Source organism: Physcomitrium patens, chromosome 8 (genome assembly GCF_059467195.1).
Source record: "Physcomitrium patens ecotype Gransden chromosome 8, ASM5946719v1, whole genome shotgun sequence".
In the NCBI taxonomy this organism is placed as follows: Eukaryota; Viridiplantae; Streptophyta; class Bryopsida; order Funariales; family Funariaceae; genus Physcomitrium; species Physcomitrium patens.
The window spans coordinates 17,356,578-17,372,766 of record NC_143417.1 but is presented as its reverse complement, the minus strand read 5'-3'; the positions used below and the strand labels follow the sequence as shown (position 1 = coordinate 17,372,766).

At 40.4% G+C, this 16,189-nt stretch overlaps 2 protein-coding genes across 9 annotated transcripts; both read left to right on the top strand.

Annotated features, from left to right (window-relative positions):
* Window positions 1–3,993: 3,993 nt before the first annotated feature.
* LOC112285978 (uncharacterized) lies at window positions 3,994–8,444 on the top strand. Of its 3 annotated transcripts, none has more exons than XM_024527412.3 (3): window positions 3,994–4,098; window positions 6,442–7,711; window positions 7,901–8,444. In XM_024527412.3, exons 2-3 carry the CDS (start codon window positions 6,518–6,520, stop codon window positions 8,222–8,224), a joined length of 1,518 nt encoding a protein of 505 aa, XP_024383180.1. In that variant the 5' UTR covers window positions 3,994–4,098; window positions 6,442–6,517; the 3' UTR covers window positions 8,225–8,444. The 3 variants fall into 3 exon arrangements, with proteins under 3 accessions (XP_024383180.1, XP_024383179.1, XP_024383178.1); XM_024527411.3 differs by having other exon boundaries at window positions 4,059–5,481; XM_024527410.3 differs by having other exon boundaries at window positions 4,059–5,699.
* A 2,965-nt stretch (window positions 8,445–11,409) lies between these two features.
* LOC112285516 (uncharacterized) lies at window positions 11,410–16,036 on the top strand. Of its 6 annotated transcripts, XM_090252741.1 has the most exons (4): window positions 11,427–11,559; window positions 11,738–11,812; window positions 12,151–12,672; window positions 13,062–16,036. In XM_090252741.1, exon 4 carries the CDS (start codon window positions 13,207–13,209, stop codon window positions 15,688–15,690), a length of 2,484 nt encoding a protein of 827 aa, XP_090108867.1. In that variant the 5' UTR covers window positions 11,427–11,559; window positions 11,738–11,812; window positions 12,151–12,672; window positions 13,062–13,206; the 3' UTR covers window positions 15,691–16,036. The 6 variants fall into 6 exon arrangements, with proteins under 6 accessions (XP_024382187.1, XP_024382191.1, XP_090108867.1 ...); XM_024526423.3 differs by lacking the exon at window positions 11,738–11,812 and having other exon boundaries at window positions 11,424–11,559; XM_090252740.1 differs by lacking the exon at window positions 12,151–12,672.
* Window positions 16,037–16,189: the final 153 nt, after the last annotated feature.

Here is a 16,189-nt window from a genome sequence, read left to right as displayed (position 1 = left end):
GTTCAACATATTCTGCAAGGTCAAGTGGTTACCAAAATAAGGATTGGCATATACACACCATTTTAAAAACTATTTACTGTTAATTTTTATTATATATATATATATATATATATATTCTTTCCCATCATCTTGAAGCATAATTCTATGTTCAAATCAATAGTCACTACCACCAAAAACGTAGTGTTGAAATAAGCCTACTAACCTCAATTTTTATGTTAACTTCTTGTTTTAGAAAGGAAACACGAGATACAAGTGCAAACAAACTAAACTTGAGCATTCAAACCCATTTAAGAATTTAAATGTTTTTCATAACAAAAACCTATCTTATCAATGGATTCCATTGTAAGATTTTCAATACATGAAAATTTGAAATTATTATCCTATTTGTACAAATACACTCCCCACCCTCTTTTCCCCCAATTCATAAATTGGTTCCCTATTTTATAAATTTTTACAAGGTTGCAAATTTGAAATGCATCCCAAATAAATAAACAAATAAACTTATTAAGATTAATTTATAATAATGATCCTTAATACAAAAAAATAAAAATAAATGATGTGGACCATATTTTTTTAGTAAAAGCAATTCAATGTGGAGGATGCCTAACACATGTGAGGGACCTCAAATCACATCCAAAAGGGTAGAGAAATCATGCATGCACACAAGTTGTTGGATTAACAATAGTAAAATATAAGTTGGGTGGAGTTGAAGTCAAGTCCAAGATTATGCTCACAAATGAATAAAACAAACTTGAAGTCTAACATTCAAAAAAATTATATCTCCACTTTTGAAATGAGCCCAAAGAATGTGTTTTTTGTTTGGTTCACGGCAAGGATTCTGTCTGTATACATTCCATGTAGATCTTTTTTGTTTTACACTATTAATTTAATTGGCTTAGAGATCTGATGTTGATTTTATTGAGCACTTGATTCCACGCATATTTTTAAGGATGTAATATATAAGGCCAGAAAATAGCTTGTTCATGGGTGAACAATCAACTTTAAATTTACATAAATATTCACACATACATACATACTTATATATTCTAAATTTGAAGGACCAAAGTTTGAAGAAAGCACAACAAAACAAATGCTAGTATGCAAAAACAAGCGCTAAGGTGTACAAAAAAGGCTTCGATAAAAGTCAAAATACCTACAACTTTAAATGGTTTTAAAAGAAAATAAATAATAAAAATCAAAATATACATGCATATTCAAGCTCTTCACATTTTAGTTGTTTATTAATCTCTTCAAATCAATTATAATATCCAATTCAATCATGATAAACTAACAAATTTAGAACACGCATATGATGTATTTATTTTAAGACCTCAAACGGTTTTAGAATAGGATATATAACACAAGATGTAATAGAATTGTCTCTTTTATAAAAATTACATGAGTTTGAATGAGGTCACAAGTTGAAGGTGAGTTTATCCTCATCCTTTAGTAAAATATCGATTTATGTATATGAATAAAAATATGGATTTTCAAAGATGAAGTTGCAATTGATTGATAATGTGAAAATACTTTACTTTTTTTTTACGCACATTAGAATGCAAACACTACAGATTAAAAATCAGAAGGAATATATTTTATTATATTCGCTACACAAACAAATGCATAAAAAAATACAAGAAACAAGAATAAATTCTAGTATAAAATTCTACTTTAACAATGTTTGAGAAATTTTATTGAAAATTCATGAAGGTTTAGAAATGTTGTTTTAATATTAAAAATTGTAAATTAAGCCATGGTTCACACCGAACATATTTCAATACGTGAATTCACCGACAAAAAAGAATAAATAAAAAGAAATAAACTTATATCAAGTAAAATATAATTGTACCAATATAATATTTGAACTAATCAAAAATTATTTGCTTAAATGTGAATTATGCATTTTTTAATAGTACTAAAAGCATGTCTTTACATTTCATAACAATCAAAACATTTAGATTTAGATTTATTTTATTAGAACAATACTAATACACATTAGTATTTTTTATTTTGTTTGTGCCATCTGTATAATTGAATTAGTATTTTGATTTTGTATACAAAAATGTATCTAAATCATTATAAAAATGTACATCTAAAACTACCTAAAATGTCTAAAAGTCACTTTAAGCATTTATAAATACTTGATAATACTTAATTGAATGCCATCTCGTGAACAGAAATATAGAAAGTTTGGAAGTGTACAAGAATTGTATTATAAAAAAGTAGTTGCACCTTATAATGGTCTTATTATTTTATTTACAAAATTCAAACTACAAAATAATTTATTTAGACAATTCAAAATCATACCAACATTGTAATAGATGATATATTAATTATGAAACTAAATTAGAGAAAAATGTATTAGTAAAAATGTATTAGTACTTAGTTCATCAAGAATGTTGTTAAATTCATCAATTAAACAAGTGAACCACAAGGTCGATGCCCCCTTTTATAACAAAGACTTTCTCTTGCCATGCACTTTTACATACACACATTAAAACTCTTATTTACACTGAAACAACACTTCAAATAAAATTACAATAAAAAATTCCTTAAATGAAATCAATTAGTTTTTTAAAGTACATGAAATCATTATATAAAATGTACCATGGAATTTTTTTCAAATTAAAAGACAATGGTACAAAATATTTTATTGTAAATCTATCATATTTTATTTTTTTTAGTATAAATAAGAATTATAATGTGTGTATGTGAGGTTGTATGGTAGGGGAGGTGTCCATGTAGTAAAGAGGGGGTGGCCACACACAATAAAAGGGGGTGTTATGCCCTAAATAATATCATTATGCATAAAACATTTATCTTTGTTATGATAATGATATGTCTTGTGACACACATAATAGAGCATCTATGCCTCAAAGTTTCAGAAACAACAGTAATATCTTACATTGTTTTACACATGATTATTATTGCATCATTCAAAAAAAAAATAAAAATGTTACAAGACAAAAACATAGAAACAAAATTTTATGATTAACTGGATTCTATTTTCCATTTCTCTTTTTTTATTAAAAATTCAATATAACAAACAGTAACAAATCTTTGAAGTGGATAATGAACCATGAACATGCAAGTCAATTTCCGGAACGTTCAAAAACCCAAAGACCATTTGACCTCATCACATGTTCAATTCTTATTGTTTTGTTTTGTATTATTATTATTATTGTTGTTGTTGTTATTGTTTTGGTACTGGGTCATAAAAAGCAGGTAACATTATTGAGTCCAAGTGGACAAGAGAATTGAATGCCACACATGAACATTGCCACCTTCAACACATTATAAATTAATAATTTTTTATTAATCTATAAAAGCAATGATAATAACTACACATCAACCCTACTCTCATTTGTGCCATGTGACATAGTCCAATGTCACAAACCCAATGACCAACACAAAAATGCTTCAACACGTGCAAAAATTACCTTGTTTATGAAAAGAAAAAAAATTAAACATTTAAAAAAAAAATCAAAACTTTCTTGCCACTCCCAAAAAAAAAAAAAAAAAAAAAAAAAACCATATTAAATACAAACCAAAAGGATTACTAATGAAAAAGAAAAAAAAAAAAAGAAAAAAAAAGAGGAAACATTAAATAACGGAAAAAGGTTTAGGCAAGGAAATTCCACACCATCCCTCCACGTAGGACTCACCCGTACCGACAAAAAGCTAAAGTCAGAGCTCAAAAAACGTAAAAGCAAAAGACCCGCCGGGGGGGGGGAGACTCTTCACGGGCAGCTTTACGGGTAGGGGAGAGTTCCTGCTCTAGGTATTGGTGACGTCATCAACGGGCAGCAGCTGCAGTCCCGCAGCTCGAAGCCAAACAGAAGAGCCGCCGCGTGTGGGAAGGGAGGGAACGCGTGTCAGAATCTCGCCGCAGCATTTTCCAAATGGGTTTCTCGCTCGCTTGCTCGCTCGCATTGTGTCTCGGTGGGTCGCGTCGGGTCGGGTCGGGTCGGGTGGGGTCAAGATTTGCTGCTGTTTGCCATGGCCAAGGTGGTCTTCTTCAAGCGCCGCCAGCAACTCAGCAGCTCACACTCGTTTATGGAGCTGCTTGCTCATTTTGCGCTTCTCATGGTGGTGCAGGTAGTGGTCCATCCACGTATTCTTCATCTCGCTAAGACGACGATTTTCCAGCGGGTTCTCTTCACGGTGCCAGTCAGTCACCGAATGTATGACCATTGCCGTCACGTGGGGTTCCATGAGGATTAACTTAGCACAACTTCCGACGCTTTGGTTTGGGATTTCTAGAGGTGTGAAGAGCAGAGAGAATTGTAGCTCATGTGAAGATTGAAGCTCTGGTTGTTGGCAGCGTTACTGTTGTTGCTGGGAAGCTCAGGGTGCGGGTAACCGACGCCGATGACGACTACGACGACGAGATTTGCCCGTTTCTCGCATCGGTCGTGTCTTTGAGTTGGGATTTCGCTAGGGTTACTGTATTGCGTGCGCATGCACGGTGGTCGAAGAGTGAGTTTTGGGAGATTGTCAGGTGTATTCCAGGATTGAGATTCAGGTCCGCGATGTAGATTACGCCGCTGATTCGTGGCAGATCACCAGCAGTTGTATAGTGGTTATCGTCACACTCCCCCAACTGCAGCAAATGATTTTCCGTTGAATTTCGAGACTCTCCGGCCGTTGTGACTTCTCCTTCATCCACATCTGGTCCCCGAAACAGCGTTCCTCTTTCCATGTGAGCTTCGGCTCCAATGTTTTTAAGACTCAGTGGACTAACCTCACGTTCACTGTAGCTCTGACATTTGCGGAAAGTTTGGTGTGGACCAATCTTTGACTCGATTTCTGAACCCAGGAAGTTGCGGGGTGTCCGTGAGCACCCTACGGCGCACGTAGTCGCAACTTCGTGTATAAGCACTCGTCATGGGTGATGGTCGGAGCGGGCGAGGTGTGCCACTGTGCCGGTAACCATATCGAATTATGTATTCGGTGGCGTATTACTCACTTTCACAGCTGGAACGCGCCTTGAGTTGAGCGCTTGTGGAAGTTATGGAGCCCTCCTGCACCATGATGGACATGGCAATGGCAGGGCTCGTAGTCCACCAGACTGCTCCCCACTCGTCGTGAGTAATTGGTTGTTGTCCCATTTCAGTGACATGTCGAAGGTTCTCATGGTCCATTTCCGAACTGACTGACAAGTCTAGGGTGTACAATCACCCCCCTCCCAACAGTGTACGGCGAGGGGCCGTGAGTAGCTGTCACACATTCCAGCAGAGCTCCTGGTATTGGAGCTGAGGCGCAGCAGCGTCTTCGATTCTTGTAGCAACACTTTATTTGGAGTTGCATCGGGGCGGATTATCCACTCAGAAACGGTTTTTTTGGACGAGGAATCATCTTGTGAATGTTAGATCCCGCTTTCTGGGCGCGCGATCATGTACGACCTGGACTGTTCGTGGCCATGTCGGTGAAAGTGTGCGCGCCAGCTGAGAACCCTCCCCGTTTTCGTCATCCGTGCAGGTTCGAGCTGAAGCTTCAGACCAACATCTGTGGAACTTTGTGGGCAACGTTTGAGAGTGTAGTTTTTTTAGGTTTCTGAGATTCTTGCCGATTGCCGATGCTTTGTACCAACGCAGCGGCTCGGTTGAGTTCAAGGCAATGCACGGAAATTGCGGCTGTAGGCTAGGTTTTGGAAGGTGGCCGACAGAATTGACCGCGCCAGCCGTCTCGTCTGGTTGGTACGTTTCCAAACAAGTTTTTAGATAACTTCATCGCTGTCTCGGGCCATATTTGTCGGTGGTTGGCCCGTAGATTAGAAGCGCAAGCAGAACCCGACGTGCAGGGACCAATTTGTAATTCTTTTCCTTTTGCTCTGGCTGTTGAACAGGTTTTGTTTCGGCTCTCCATGGCTGTGCAAGTGGACCTTGCGTGTAAAAGCAATGTCGATAGGATATGTGTCTAGACCACTTGTGCATCTCACGATCGGAATTCTCCCTATTGTATAGTCTAGAGTACGTCAAGTGAGATGACTGATGGTTTCCGTCAATTCCTAATCGCCTTGCCATGCACCTATCGACTTTTTTCCCACAGATTAGATGAGCGGGATGACGAGGCGATTTTAAGAGTCTGTCCGTTCATGCTCTTCTCATTAGGAGTCCCTGTCTTCGTGATTGCAGACAACTTTTAGGATCAACTCTTGCATTCCAGAGAACTCAGAGCTGCTTAGAGGCTGCGATTGAAGTGTTTGATCGTTTCTGAAATCGCATTTAAGGGTTTTGTTAGCTGTTGACATGCAAGCTTCTAAGCTGCAGCTGAGTTTTATAAAATTGGATGTTGTTTACTGCGGTTCATTGATGAGACACTTGTTCTTAGAGGCCGACAATTAGTAGGAATTTTTGGTCTACATATCCTATCAATTCCTACCTGTTCCACGCGTTCACTCGTTAGAGAGCTCGGCACTGACACTACATGTATTTCCAGGTGTCTTACGATGTCGAGTGCGCATACGTTTTGATTGAAGAAGGCAGTTGGCAAGGCGGAGTTTCAGTACATCGCAATGCTGGAATGCAAAAGGCACCCCTCGGAATCACAACCCAGTGGTAGTGTATGCGCCCGCTGCTTGGAAGATAGGCTAATATGGCTATGGAGGGGGAAGAGCTTTCATCTCGAAGATTTGGATCAAGTTCTGGCGCCATCAGCGGCGGTCTCAGATGAAGCACTTCCTTCCTGTTCGGATGCTCGCCCCTGTGTCGAAAGTGAAGATATCTCAATAGCTAAATTTAGTGCAGAGGAACAGTTACGAGTTAGTGAGGCATCGCCGCCGGCGCCGCTGCCGCCGCCGCCGCCGACGACGACGACTGGGGATTTGCAACAGGTTTCGATTGATGTTCGAAGTGGGGATCAGAGGGATGACGGTGTAGATGAAGGCATATGTCACGGCGGCGATGCAGGTGCCGGGAAGTCGCATAATTCGAAAGACATTATAGTCAAATGGGTGGAGTTTCAAGCAAGACGACGGAAGAATTTGGGGCAAGGACTTGAAGTCGAGCTGGCCAGTCAACGAGACTCTCCAAAGGAATACCCGAAGGCCAAGAGACGGAGCTTTGATTCACTTGACTCTGTAGAGCCATCGTATCCTTCGAGCGATTCCATCATGCACACGGAAGACATTGTGGCTCGTTTGTCAGCTGAGGCTAATCCTCGATTTAATGTCCTCTTAGATGCGCAGAAAATGCCACGGTCGCTGTCATGTCCCACCGACAGAAGGTCTCGCGCCGAAGGCACAGCTCTGAGAGTAATTAAAGGGCAGGCCGACGACTCATACTTCGAAAACATGTCGCTATCGTTGCCCCTGGGCTCTTGGTCCAGCGCCGAAGACACAGCTCTAAGAGTAATCAAAGAGCAGGCTGACGACATGTGTTTTGAAGACGAAATGTTGAGATTCGGATTCTATGACATTGATCACGACCGCGACTGCGGTGGTGAGAGCTTGAATGACAACATGGCGGGGCAAGGATGCTTTAATCCCAAATTGCAAAGCACGAAGAGCCCCAAATGGGTGAAAGTGCTGGCCAGCCCCATGACGTCGAGAAACCGGGTGTTCCCCAGCAGCCGGTCGAAGGACGATGTCAGGAAAAGTCGAGGCTCAGGGAAGCGAGCTGCGCGATTTTCTTCGTCTGATTGGGGTCGTAAAGAAGAAAACGATGAAGTATCACAGCAAGAGCAGCGCACTGTGTTTTCGTGGCTGCAGGTAATTGTCAATGCTCTCATCCCCAGCATATGAGTGAGTATAAACGAGCTTCCTCTCGATCCACGCATGTGATCACTTCCACGTTGCAAAATCCAGACTCATTCAATTTCCTCCGATTGGATGCACACGAAGTGGAGCATTGCACAATTCCCATAATTATAACCCATTTTTGGACTTCGTTGTGAGCAGGATGCAGACACAAGGTCGCAGCTGAGGAGACGCGAGCAAAGGGGCCAGCGGGTGACGTCGTCGTCATCTTCATCATCTCGAACAAACTCTGCGAGCATGGATTCATGGCTGAGAAACCTCACCACCGTGGGCCACTTGCACGAGATTGCGGAGGAGCTTGAGATCGTGGACGAGTCCAGCGAAGAAGAAGAGGAAGACGAGCTCTCTTCCGATCGATTAGAAAACATGTCGTCCTTCGCTAAATTCCTTGTCGTCGCTGCACAGCGACAACCAAAAGCAGGTCTAACGAGGCTTGAAAGTGCGATCTCCAGTGGACCCAATTAACGTAATTCACATTCTCACCTCGTTTTCGTCTCCACTGACGAAAAGCCCCCAAGTTTGTAGCATATCGGTTTAGGGTTCTGTAGCAACAGTTTCTGTGGAAGAACGGACTGAAACCCTAATCCTAATATTTTCTGACTGACACCCTGTCGGCCGAACAACTGGAATACTACAGTGTAGGAATGTACGAAGTCCTGGATAATAGAGTTGAATTCTTGTGTGATTGTGTGTGTTTGTGTGTGTGTGTATACGTATACAAATTCCTTTGAGTACTTCCTTTGATTGATTCGTATTTTAGTTCTGGAGAGTAAATTTAGGGTTTGGTAAACGGAACAATAAGGTGGAGAAAGCAAAAGCAAAGAATTAATTCTAGTGTGTAGAGAGATAGGGAATGGCTTTATTTTGAAGAATTGCTAAGATTTCTATTTGGTTAGATTGGCCTCTACTTATTTTAACGCCTTATTGTTTGGCTTTCGTAGTGCTATCCCTCTTCATCATGTAGTGCATTCTTGTTTATTTGTTTTAATTAGATCCACTTATGACCTATTATCATTTGTTTGTGTATCCTCCAACGTTTATTTCCTCCTTTATTTTTCCAATCTAATCTATCTCTTCACTTCCTTTTAGTTCTAAGATGGTATTTCTTGTTTTATTTTTTTACTTTTGTTTTAACTTATTACATCTTCATGTCATACTTTAATGGGTAATAGGTCCTTTATAATGATTAATAAGTGTATTCGATACTAATGCAGAAGACACAAACCTCAAGGGTAGAATGTTTTCAAGAGAGACAACTGTAAAAAATACATACTCATCATGCAAAGATATCTTTTGGAAAGAAAAATTGTAAAAAATTATATTTCCTATATATATATATATATATATATATATAACCACTGTAAAAGAACAGAAGATAAAAGCAGAAAAACTGTTGACTTTGAAAAAAAAATAAAATAAGAATACAATACAACCAAAGATCCTAACACATGCAGATATCTATTGTAGTGACATTTTTAAACAAGTGCAAAAGACTTCCAATGTGTGAAAGTTAAGTTTATTATAATATATATATATATATATATATATATATACTGATTATTTTGCAATGGTACAATGGTACAGTTTACATATTAAATCAAGGGTGGTATTCAAATTGTAGTACCAGTTACTATCAAATAAAAATATATTTGTTTAAAAATAAAATAGAAAGTAAAATAAATTATCTGATATTCATATTCTCTAATTTGGTAGTCTAATTTAATAAATGAATCAAAAGCTAAAACAATGCCTCAAATGAGATACAAATTGTAGACAAAATATCAAACAAATGTGTTGTCAAGTTTGTGATTTTTTTGATTATATTACTACATGTCTTCAGAAAAAAATTCAAACACTAAACTTTGCAGAGTATAATTAATATTTTATTCTTTACATTTTTAATGCATTTGAATAGAACAATGTTACAATTAGCTAATGAAAAAATTGGTGTTTACAGGGAGGATTTTACAAAATTATGTGAATATTATGTCTCAATTGTAATAAAAACATAACAATAACATTAGAACTGTTGTTTGATTAAAAAAAATAATGATTCTACTGTGAAACACGTTGCACATTTCACATCTTTCTACACGAAATCACCTATGCAGAAGTGTAGATGTATTCACATTACACACATTCACTAAATTACCTTGGCTTGGAATGACGCCGGATCAATTGTCATGAATTAAAATCTACGATCATTCTGTATCCTTGCTCAGTTTCGAAAGAATTAGAACTCAACTGTTCCTGTCCAGATTTCTGATGTTGATATGTCCATAGGCCATGCTCGAACCCAGACTTATTCAACGATCTCTGAAGCTCTGTGAAGGGAGGATTGCTTACCAGAATGTTCTGCAGCCGAATAACGTTCATGTTTGATTTTTAAGGAATGAAGTGGGACTCCTTGGAGGAGAGTTGTCATTGACATCCACGGATTGCGTGTCACTGTTGCTGAACCAACCGCTTTGTTCTCTAATCTCCTCACATTGATCAAACATGCTAATTCAAAATGCAACTACACTGTCAAGAGAGCATCGGTTGCAGCACTACTCCATTGCACATCGACGGGTAACTAAAATCATAGCAGTTTGGAGGTCGACCATTTGTAACGTTTCGCAGTGCTGTCGTGCAGTCTCCAATGAAGCGTGCAAAACCCTTGATATTCGGGTTTCATACTCCGAGTAAGAAAATCTCGTGGCGGAATCACTCGGGTATTTGTTGTAAGAAAATGCTGGGAGTTCATCCTCGTCATCACTGTTGCTGGTAAAACAGATTTACCTTCAACGTGCAGAACCACTATCATCATCCTATCACTCTTCCCATTCCCACGACTTCGAAGTCCTTTCCTCCTGCTCGATTGCTTGGTTAGAAAAATACACGGATGAGGACAATGCTTGTACTCAGATCCACCATGCTGAATTGAGCAACTTCTTAAGAGCTACAAGGTTCAAGTCCAATAGTTTGTATATAGACTTTGGCTTTATGCTCACTTGCTCAATAATTCCGTTAAGTGCTATCAAGGCTCCCGCCCCTTGACGAATTCCACCTTTTCAATTTTCCAGTTACAGTCTCGAAAACATATCTATATTCAGTTTGCCACAATCGCCCCTGACCTAATTCCGTAAATCCAACAGATACAGCATCCTCAAGTATTCAAGTAGTTCTAACAGCATCGATCAATCAAGAAGTAAAGGTGCACTTATCACAGTTCCCACGTGTTCACTAATAGCCCTCACAAAACCACTACTCAAATCGACAAGGAGAGGAAGTAAGACTCCTTACAAAATCACTTGAACGACTCGATCACTTCTTGATCGTAATCTAGCATTTCTCAATCTCAAACATAAATTTCACTACACAAGAAAAAATAGACCCGAAATTTCTCCGAACATCCAAACGGTTTACTTCTCAATCCCTGTCAATCTAAGACCTCAAGGAAGTTGTGATATGAATGGCCTCTCGTCTCCCCTCTCGCAACAACCATTTCAAAAGCAGGCCATAGCTGAAACACAGTCCAGAAGCTTCAGCGGCTGCCTGTATCAAGAAAACCCGGTTATCAATTATTGATGCCCGACCGTGCATGTGCCAAGACCCAGGTATACGGGGAGCAGTCTGATTTATATCCGTGTGAGAGTCCCTGTTTTGGTAATTTTCATCCTGCTCGCTTAGGAACCTCAGGAAAGGCATTGACAGTCGTCTTTTGAAGCTTTGGAGCGGAGCTTGCTTGGAGCTCGGTCAACAACCTCCGGATGCTTACGTAGATGGTGGAGGCGAGCTTGTGAACAGCATCTTTATATGTGAGTCGATGTCTGATTTATTTTTTCATTCTATGTTAGGGTTAAGAAGCGAGAGAGGAGGTTGCGTGTTGCTGTCATGAGAAAGACAGTGCGTTTCGTTTCGTTTAGTAGCTTGGAGAAGTGGTTCGTTCTTTATTTTATTTTATTTTTGTGTTCGTTGCGTCGCATGGAGCTTTAGTTTTGCGAATGATCGAATTAAGCTCTGAAGGAGTTGTTAGTAAGACCACGGGCTGTGGCTGGCTGGGACTATCAGGTGCGTCAGCCAAGTTTTTGGTTGTTTCACTTGTCTTTCAGGAGTTACGTTCGCGCCTTGGCTGTCTTCATTGGTGCAGCCTGGCTTTGATCTTTGCTATCGTATTTTAACGATGGTTTGAAGTTTTATTCTGCGTTTCTCTTCGGAGATGTGTATTTTTAGGGCCTTTGATCTTGGTTCTTGATCTTCCCAGCGATAGTTCTACTGGACACTTGGTGCTCTAGGAGAGCTATCTAAGGGGCTTCAGAGAGTATAATTGATCATAGGGAATTGCATTGTTGCGTATTATGGTGGTATGTTAATTGTGAATCTATTCTAAGCAGCTCTTGTTGATGCAGCTACAACAGGTTTTGTTGTCTTACCCGTTTACGAAAGTTGCAAGAACTTGATATAGACAGCTTAATTTGTAGTGCCAGGAATGATAGTCTTTTAGATGGGCTCAGCAAGCTTTCTTACTCTTGTGTTTTATAACTAATCGCTTATTGATTGAAGCACCGGCGGTCATTATTTTAGTTTTCAAAAAATGAATAAATAAAATATATACTTACCTACTTATTTACTTTTTAAATTTTTTTTCAAAATTATTTGAAGCGTACGGAAGAGCCACGTGCGAAATTATAGAATGTTCCCTTCGCTTGTGTATATTATACTGGTATCCTGTTTTGGTTTGTATATTAGCTTGGTCGTGAAATTTCATTTGTCTACCTTAGGTTGATGAAGTCCAATTTATTGTAGTGTCAGAATTTTTTGAAGGAACCCTGAGTTTCGCTTTTGGGTCTGACTGATCTTCATTTCACGTCAAACTTAACCAAATTAAGTCACAAGGGCCACCGTTCTTGTTTTAGTGTTGCAGCTCCAAGGTGAGAGATGACAATGAGTACTTATTTTTATTTTTATTTTTTTATTTTTTATTTTATCAAAGAGTACTCTGTTAGGTGTGCGTTCTGTTGATTTTCTCCATCTGAGTTTTGTGCGGATATTCGTATTTTTGCGTACTTCTGGGTAGTCTGTATTTTTACAAGTAGGGCAATTCAACCGCATGCTGACGCATTGAGGATCTATTTTTATGCATTTGTTTCAATGCATTCTTCAATATAAATCTGGATATCTTTTGTGTGCAAGGCTGGGCTCTCTGTCTTTTCCATCGTTTCTCTCTTTTGAAGGACAAGAGAATGCTCGTTTTCAAATACTGCGGAATTTAGTATTTTATTTATGTTTTTTTGAATGTATTCATTTGGGTTGGTTTCAGATGTATAACACGAGCATCGAAGGGAGTATTATGACCACGAGCAAAATCACTCAGAGTAGTTCACCACGAGGCGTTTTTCTCTTCACGGTGTAGGGGAGGGCCTGGAGCAAACACTGTGTTGCACACTTTCTCCTGTAATTATATCATGGAAGAGCCTATTGTGGGCTCTACGGAAGAGCATGCAGCGAGTGTACGTACAGAGGAGCCTCCAGCGTGTGGAGCTATGGAAGAACTCTCAGTGGGTGTTGCTACGGAAGAGCCACGTGCGAAAAAGCTGCTGGTGTTGGATGTGAATGGGCTGCTTGTCGCTACTTACCACAAGCATCAGAAGATGCCTGGAGAAAAGCACCATGCCAAGTTGGGCAATTTTTATGTTTACGAGCGCCCTGGTTGTGAGGAGTTTTTAAACTTCTGCTTTAAGTACTTTATTGTTGGAGTTTGGAGTTCTGCGAGAGAACACAATGTGAACTCTCTGGTCAACCATATATTTAAGGACCTTAAAGATCGTCTTTCTTTTTCGTGGCATCAGAGGCATTGCACCACTACTGCAGTTATGCATCCTGACAACAATAAGAAGCCAATTTTTCTGAAGGAGCTTTCTAAGCTTTGGGCTGAAGTGGAGCCTGGAACATTTGATCAATCTAACACGCTCCTGATTGACGATTCACCTTACAAGGCTTTGAAAAATCCTCCCCATACAGCCATTTTCCCTCGATGTTATAATGGGGACGAGGTAGATGATAGTTTTCTCTCGGAACTGCGTGCTTACCTCGAGGGACTGCATAGTGCAACGAATGTGCAGGAATATGTGAGTAAAAATCCTATAGGTGAGCCCAGGATCTCGTCAGCACATCCTTTGTGGAGTTATTTCTCCTCCATTCTTAATGAGGATTCACAGGTAGCAGCTGAAGCTGGTGGAGTGACCCCTGTTGTGGCTATTACTGCGGAAGTTGAGGAGTATGCCAAGCAGTTAAATCCGGAAGAAATTGAATTGGAAGATATGGACCAGCCATCAGATAGGAGAGATTCATCCCCTGTTGGAGTTGGTGCACATTTTAATAGAAGCAGAGAGCGTGAAGATATTGACCAGCGGTCAGAGAGGAGAGACTTATCCCCTTCTGGAGTTGGTGTGCGTCCTAATAGGAACAGAGAGACAGTAGATGTGGATCAGCCACATGCGAAGAGGAATTTATCCCCAGTTGGAGTCAATGCTCATTTTAGCAGAAGCAGAGAGCCTGAAGATATGGACCAGCCACCAGAGAGGAGAAATTTATCCCACGTTAGAGTTGGTGCGCACTTCAATAGAATTAGAGAGCCTGATAATGGGCCTGCAGAAGATAGTCGTAGGCGGCGAAATGCTGGAAATGGACATGAATACGAGGATGGTAGATTCCGCTCACGAAGAAATTATGAGCAGTCACGCGAACGGTCAAGGGAAAGATCTCCCCGAATGCATATGAACCATTTGGACGACAGCAGAAAGCTTGCTTCGAACCGTCGTAGGGACGATCCTGGTTTTGCCCTTCACTCAAGCAGTAGCTATCATGGAGAGTTCAATACAAGAAGATATAGAGATGTGAAATTTGGAAGGAGTTGGCATAATTATTCACGGGTTCAAGAGGCCCCTCCTAGCAGAGAAACTTTTGGAAGACGGAATAGTGAGCATGACATCGGGAGAGCGTTATCATCACCGGGCAGAAGACAGTTCAATACTTCTTTTAATTTCAGAGACGCCCCTCCACCCTCTGTTTTCTCCGCGCGTGACTCAGGTCGTGGACTGTTGCCGCCACCTGGAAAGTCATGGGAGAATGCAGAACGGCCAACAGTGTACTATGATGGCTTTGGTGAAAGGAGGTCCATTGCGAACGTGTCTTTGACCGCATCAGCAGAGTTGGACAGAAGTTGGGAAAGACCTCCAATTCCTGGGCGTGGGAGAGATTACGATCGGAGATGGGAAGAGCCTCTGAGTTCTGGCCATGACAGAGGGTATGAACCTACATGGGCTAGACCTTCAAGTTCTGGACGAGGGAGCGAATATGACAGGCGGTGGGAAGAGCCCGCGATCATTGGGCGAGGAGTCCAATATGACAGGAGGCGGGAAGAGCCTATGAGTTCTGTCCGAGAGAGTGATTTTGACAGGAGGTGGAATGAACCTACTAGTGCTGGGCGAGATAGGGGGTTCGACGCAGGATGGGATAGGAGCGCAAGTTCCAGTCAAGGAAAGGGGAATGTTTCGAGATGGAGAGAACCCGTGGTAGATGTGGGGGGTGGAAGGGAATACAACACAAGATGGGAAGCACCTGCTCATTCTGAATACAGAAAGTACAACGGCAATGAGAGGCGATGGGATCAACCTGGCCATGCAAGGGAGCTTGATTCTAAATGGAGCAGAGCACAAACCAATCAATATGTGACTCCTGTCCCCAGGGTTGACTACAACAGCCAAGGCTATAGAACGTCGGGCAATTTCAAGGGAAGATACACTTCTACTGATCGCAGCACCGAAGGTTATAGAACGTCGAGCGATTTCAAGGGGAGACATACTTCTGTTGATCGCAACATCCATGCTAGTTTTCGTGATGACCACCGTTCTCATCACTGGGGTGATTCAAACCATTATCTGCGGTGAACTTCTTCATTAGTCATTGAATTGAAACCAGATATTTTACGCTATTTCTGGTTTGTGTTCTTGTAAGAACTTTAATGTTGTCCTTAAACGTTAAAGTCGACACAATGTTATCGATATTCTTAATTGTGTGAGCCAGAGCGTTGATGTGGTTGGAGGCCACGAGAGTAATCAGAGTTCATCATTGAGGTAGTTGAAATGCATACACTACTGCCAATCCGTTACATATGAGTGGCATAATGCCTTTTGGTTAGAATGTGGACCTTCTGGGAGATAGGTCTCATTTGCTGTACACATGTATCTCTTTATGAATGGTATCTGAAAACCTTCCACATTGTGCAAGACACAACCTGGACTAAGCTGGATAAGAAAAGTGTGTCTCACTCGGAGCTTCTTTACGTATTAATTTGATCATAGTTGAAACCAAATATGATCAACTGGCTTAGCGATGTCTGCACTGCTTTCAAACGTGTGGGGTGTGGTGTGGAGATCTACCCGGGGG